The 6,640-nt window shown below is 47.5% G+C and overlaps 1 protein-coding gene across 1 annotated transcript in view; it reads left to right on the plus strand.

Annotated features, from left to right (window-relative positions):
• The window catches only part of GPRC5A (G protein-coupled receptor, class C, group 5, member A), a 20,356-nt gene that overhangs the window by 10,800 nt on the left and 2,916 nt on the right, over positions 1 to 6,640 (plus strand). The window contains exons 2-4 of the mRNA XM_015570140.1: positions 4,273 to 5,201; positions 6,192 to 6,250; positions 6,550 to 6,637. Of these exons, the coding sequence (XP_015425626.1) occupies positions 4,280 to 5,201; positions 6,192 to 6,250; positions 6,550 to 6,637 (1,069 nt within the window). The 5' untranslated portion in view covers positions 4,273 to 4,279. The remainder of the gene's footprint in view (positions 1 to 4,272; positions 5,202 to 6,191; positions 6,251 to 6,549; positions 6,638 to 6,640) is intronic.

A 6,640-nucleotide genomic window follows, 5' to 3' on the forward strand; every position in this document is an offset into this window, starting at 1 on the left:
AATCTTTTTGTGCAGCAGGCCTCTAGTTTACTTATAAAATCACAGAGGCAGAAAAAGTAATTCCTGGAAGAAATGGGCTTAGGGAACAAGTCCTAGAGGCAAAAGAATGGTCATTGGAGCTTGGGAGTGAGGAAGCCAATGGTAATGTGCCTTAGTGGGGGGCACGGGGAGGGGTGGAGAGAAAGGGAAAGGCTCACACATGCTCCCCAAGGGAGAGCCCTCTGGGTCCTCCACCCTAAGGGTTTTAAGGGTGGAGATTCTAAGGTATGTCCCAGGGGTAAAATCTCAATAAAATACTCATCAACTTTCCACGTGCGTCCTTTCAGGGTTGTGGTCTCCACTGATTGCTTGGTCAGCGCCAGAGCAGGGGGTCATTGTCCAATGCAGCTGGTCCTGAGGTCAGGCAGGGGGTCACTGGTATGGTTTTGCGGCTTTTCTGGGCCTGGAGCTACAATACAATGGAGGCCTAAATGTTATCTCTAGGGAGGAAAGGTCAGGGGGTCCATACCTCATCACCAGCGATATGCTAGGGGAGAAAAGTCAACCTGGGGGCAAGGTCCCACCTTACATTTGTCCTTTGCTAGGCACCCAGGGCTTTCCTCCCTGGTGGCCTCTGTACCTGGCCCATCGTCCTTGCTCTGCTTATGCCTGTCTAGCCCCCTACCACAGGGAGACCCTGGGATGCCTTCTCATCTTTCTTACAGGATCACCTTTCCTGCCCTGCCTTCTTCAGTAGAGCACTCACAGCCAGTGTGCAAATAGTCATTTCTTTCCTGCGTAGGAACTAGAGGGTGTGTACAACTCTGAACTGTTGGGGCAACTCACAAGGGTAGGCTGAGCTCTCAGCGGTTTAATCCATGCTCAGAGCAGCACCCAGGACTGATGTCGTCACCCCATTTCTAACTGGAGGGTCCCTACTAGCTTTAAAGTTCTTAGCAGACAAATGGGCTCTATGGTGTTGTGTAAAGATGTGCAACATTGAAGCTGGAATTTGGGTTTGAATCCTGGACCTTCCTTCCACTTACTAGCTGTGTGACTTGGGTGAGTCAGCTAACATGGGCCTCGATTGCTGCACTTGTGGGACAGGGATAATAATGACGTGAGCTGTATCATAAGGTGGTTGTGAGGGTTCAGTGAGTAAGTGCATACAACTGGGTGTGAATGAATTATGAGACCCTCCCTCCCCTTCAACGCAGTCTAAGAGGAAATGGTTTCTCTCCACCCCCATTCGGTCTCTGTTGGAGCGAGTCCAGGCTGCTTGATAATGAGTCTGGTGAGGTTTCTTTCCCTCTGACTAAATTGAAACTTAGAACATTTTAGACCTGTTGTGTAATCTCTGTCATGCTGGGGAAGGGGTGGGAAGGGCTAATAGAGGCCAATTAAGAAGGATATTAGTTCAAAAAATTAGTCACTCATACTCAGCTGGTGTGCCTCAGTTGTTGCGCGTCAGGCCATGAACCAAGAGGTCACGGTCCAATTTCCGGTCAGGGCACATGCCCAGGTTGTGGGCTTGATCCCCACTAGGGAGGAGGTATTCGATCCATGTTTGTCTCTCATTGATGTTTCTATCTCTCTATCCCTCTCCCTTCCTCTCTCTAAAATCAATAAAAATATTTTTTTAAAAATTAGCCACTCAGATAAAAAATATTTACTAAAAGTTTTTTTAAAAGATATTTCTGAGAGAATTGGGAATAGAAACCCTAAGTGGATATTTGATATTAAAAGGTTATTGTTGCCCTAGCTCCATGGTCGGCAAACCGTGGCTCATGAGCTGCGGTTTGCCAAGCCGCAGTTTGCCGACCACTGTCCTAGCTGGTTTGGCTCAGTGGCTAGAGCGGCGGTCTGTGGACTGAAGGGGCCTGGGGTTGATTTTGGTCAATGGCACATGCTCGGGGTTTGGGCTTGATCCCCAGGTGGGGGCGTGCAGAAGGCAGCCGATCTATGATTCTCTCTCATTATTGATGTTTCTATCTCTCCCTCTCCCGTCCTCTCTGAAATTAATAAAAATATATTAAAAAAAGATTACTGTTAATTTTTAAGTATTGCTAAGTTAAAAAGGAGTTTTTGTCATATATATGTATGCATGTATTTCTTGATAGAACGATCTGATGTCTTGGACTTGGTTAAAAGTAATCGAGTGAGTGGGGTGGGGATGAGATTATTGAAGCAAGATTGACGATATATTGATACTTTTTGAAATTATGTGACGAGTCCATGGGCCTCCATTATACTATTTATTTTTTAATATGCTTGAAAATGTCTATAATAAAAACTCAAATATTAAAAAACACACCACTGTTTTAAAGGCAGTTCAGGGACTGTTTCTCATCTCCCTGGCATGGTTGGGGAGGGAGGTGGAGGTGAAATTGGGGAAATTGGTTTTCTCGCACTCCACACCCACTGCCCATTGTGCTTCTCGGACCTGGTCTGTGGGTGTCAGGAGGCTCTGAGACGCCACCCCCTCCTGCACTGCTGCCCCAGAGTGAGGGGCCTCGAGGTCCAGTTGGGTGCAGGAGGTCTCTGCCTGACCATCCTGTCCAGCCCCAGACTATCCTCTATGCAAAACCTCATCAGTCTCTGTCAAAGATTTAGAGTCGTCAGGCTCAAAGGCCTTCATAATTAATTATCAGGCAGTGTGATAACAACTACTTGCCAGCAAACAGCACTACTCTGAGGGGTGGGGGGGGAGCAGTGGGAAGGGCAGGGATGGTGAGAAAAATACCTCTCCAGCCAGACACCACCCTGATGATTAATCTGAGAGGGAGTGAAGAGGAGAGGTGAAGCGAGTGAAGATGAAACGCACAGGGCCTGCCTGGGTCCCTTCCCTTGTTGGTGCTGCCCTGGAATTGGACAGGGTTCTTCCTCTTCCGTAACCATGGCACCCTCCACATCTCCCTTTCCCATAGCACCCCAGAGTGGACATTTGTAGGTAGAGCACATCAGACTTTTGGGTACTTGCATTTCAGGGCTTGCCTGTATCTGAAGTTCATCTGCCTTTCTTTCCCCTGTTTCTCATTCTCTCCCCCTGGAGAGGTGGATCCTAGCCCGTGCTTTGCTCTGTGCTCTGCATGTGGGAGGAGCGTAATTCCCGTGGGGTAGAGTGCAGGTGACAGACCCATGGTAAGAGAAGGCCAAGGGATGCCTGGGGCAGTAGTGGCAAATTATGTCTGTCTGTCTCTTCTACTATGGCAGAGAACATGCCTGTTTCCTCCATTGAGTATCTAGACTAGGGATTGGCACAGAGTGGCATTCAGTAAATATTGGTTGAGCCTGGCCAGCATGGCTCAATGGTTGAGCATTGACCTATGAACCAGGAGGTCACGGTTTGATTCCCGGTCAGGGCACATGCCCGTGTTGTGGGCTCTATCTCAAGTGTGGGGAGTGCAGGAGGCAGCCGATCAATGATTCTCTCCCATCATTGATGTTTTTCTCGTGCTCCCTCTCCCTTCCTCTCTCTTTAAAATCAATAAAAATATATTTAAAAATATTGGTTGAATGAATGATTATATAATCCAAAGTTAAACTTGGAGGGCCAATTTCACAAGAAGTTAGGAAGATAGATTTAAACTATAAATTATTTGTTATTTATATTTAACTTATGCTGACATACCACAAATATATTTTAATATATACACAATATTCATTCATATATGAATGTATGCGTTATACTGCGTACAGTATATCATTAAGAGTTCATTATGACAGGGAAGACTCCTTCATTATTTTTTGGAATTAGTAGAGCCATCCTTACAAATGCTAAGGAGGGAAAAACACCTACTATGTGATAGCAGAGTTTAAGAAGAGAATCCAGTGGCTTCTGAAATCTACAATTTAGATAACTCCTTTTATCCATGAGAGAATGGGATGCTCACAAATTATGTCTGAGACAGGTATTCCCATGTTCACTGATTCTTAAGAAAACACTAGACAAAAATATCAGGAATACTGGAAGTTATTCGTGACATATTTTTTTTTTTTTAACTGAGATGCTGAAACCCCTCAACAGAGCACTGGGTCCTCTAGCTTCAGGGTAAATATTAATATTATGGTTCAGTTGTGGGGAAGGACATATGGGATTTGTTCTTTCCCTTCATCAGCCTTTAGGATTAGCCATGAGGACATAGAGAAAAGGTAGTAGCTTTATCTAATATAGTTAGGTCACGGGCAAAACCTTGGCTGAACATACAAAATTTTTTTCTGAATCTCTCTTGGTCCTCTGTGCCTGGGTTTGTTAGGACACTCACCCTCTGCCTCTAATTTGCTTTTACACAGCATCAAAATGACCTCTGCTCCTAGTGGTTGCCGCAATAACCTGGATGCCAAGTACCACAGACTTTGTGATATGTCTGAAGCTTGGGGCATCGTCCTGGAAACTGTGGCTGCCGTGGGGGCTGTGACCTCAGTGGCCTTCATGCTCGCTCTCCTGGCCCTCATCTGCAAGGTGCAGGACTCCAACAGGCGGAAGGTGCTCCCGGTCCAGTTCCTCTTCCTTGTGGGTGTGCTGGGGGTCTTCGGCCTGACCTTTGCCTTCATCATCAAACTGGACAGCCTCACGGGGCCCACACGCTTCTTCCTCTTCGGCGTCCTCTTCTCCCTCTGCTTCTCCTGCCTCCTGGCTCATGCTTTCAACTTGACGAAGCTGGTCCGCGGCTGGAAGCCCCTCTCCCTGCTGGTGATGCTGGGCCTGGCTGTGGGCGTCAGCCTGGTGCAGGACATCATCGCTATTGAGTATGTCGTCCTCACCATGAACAGGACCAATACTGACATCTTCGCTGAGCTTCCTCCTTCTCGGCGCAATGAAGACTTCGTCATGCTGCTCATCTTCGTCCTCTTCTTGATGGCACTGACCTTCCTCACATCCTGCTTCACCTTCTGCGGCCCCTTCACGGGCTGGAAGAGACACGGAGCCCACATCTATCTCACCACGCTCCTCTCCATGGCCATCTGGGTGGCATGGATCACCTTGCTCTTGATCACCCCTACCCCTGACACCATTTGGGATGATACCATCCTCAGCGCAGCCTTGGTGGCCAATGGCTGGATTTTCCTGTTGGCTTATGTTGTACCTGAGTTTCAGCGGCTCACAAAGCAACAGAACCCCATGGACTACCCTGTTGAGGATGCTTTTTGTAAACCTCAATTCATGAAGCAGAGCTATGGCGTGGAGAACAGAGCCTACACTCAAGAGGAAATCACTCAAGGTACAGAGCCGGGCTGGGTGGAGAGTCTTTGTAGAGAGATGGGGGAGAATCACAGGGTATTCTATCTGTACGGAACATGCAGGTTTATCCAGCTCATGCCCCTGACAGAACAGATAAGGTCCCCAAGGCTCATGCTTGAAACCATCCAGCTAGTTAACAAGTGGATTAGAAGCTGCCTTTGCAGCTGTAGTCCAGCACTTTCCACACAGTTCATGTAGGTTTCTCTGAATAAAAATAGGATGAAGCAAAGGAATAGAAAAGGAATGACTTGAAACATTCTTAGCGACAAGCAGGTGAGATTGTGTTCTTTATAAAAGATAACTCAGCACCCCTTCTGGAAATGTGAGACCTTCATATATTTGGGTGTGTAAAGCCAAGCCATGATTTCTTGCAGTGACCACAGGGCACAGAGAGGTTAGAAAGCCCTTTTATCAGAAACCAGTGGAAATCTCCATAAAGTTACTAAGGATTCCAATTTAACCTGAAGAGCTACATTTTATTGTATGTGTCTAGGCCCACGGGAGGGAAGTCATCTTAACATGAAAGAATGAACCGATCTTGCTCATGCCTGGTGTTGTGAGTAGCCAGGTGTTCTGTTGTTGTTCTCGTAACATAAAGAGGCTCAACTGATATCCAGGCACTGCCCTTGCCCGTCAGGATCTGTGTGTTGCTCTCCAGGGTTTACATCGATCTCTGGACCTAATCAGGGGAGAGGAATGAGTTTGGGAGAGGAGTGAGGGGCCCCCAAGGCCCAGTTCTTAGCTGCTGCTTACAATTTCTCTGCTCCTGAAGCCTGAGGTGCGAAGCTTTCTGGAGCTTCTCCCTGCAGCGGGGGGCCCTCTCCTGGGTACTCAGAAGCCTCCCAGAGAGAAAATTCAATGGATAGGGTGTCTATCCTGCTTTGGTAGATGACTCAACTGGGGTGAGCACGAGTGGGTGCCTGAGGAAGGGGACCCTAATGCTTTAATTTCTCCTCTCCCTCTGTTTCAGGTCTTGAAGAGCTAGGTGATACTACCTATGCCCCTTATACCACCCATTTCCAGCTGCAGGTAAGTGATCTCTTCCTTTTCATCAGCAGCCTCAGCACCCCAGGAATGTGTCCCTTGGGAATAGATGGTGTTACCATATGGATGGCTCCTAAATGGCCACCTTAAAAGGATGACATGTCTACGTTGCTCTCATCCACCTTCTGGGGTTAGGGCAGACAACTGGAGTGTAGGGCACAGGGAGGACTTTAGGGGGAGGGGTTAGGAGAAAGGGAAGAAAGTGAGATTCCTGTCCACTTTGAAGGTCTGTTGAAATATCCGGGAATGGGAGAGGGTTTAACAATATGGTGCTTGCTTTTCAGAATCGGACCTCCCAAAAGGATTTCTCCATTCCACGGGCCCAGACTCGGGTTAGCCCTTACAATGACTATGAAGGAAGGAAAAACGGCAGTT

This window comes from Myotis davidii, unplaced genomic scaffold, assembly GCF_000327345.1.
Source record: "Myotis davidii unplaced genomic scaffold, ASM32734v1 scaffold205, whole genome shotgun sequence".
In the NCBI taxonomy this organism is placed as follows: domain Eukaryota; kingdom Metazoa; phylum Chordata; class Mammalia; order Chiroptera; family Vespertilionidae; genus Myotis; species Myotis davidii.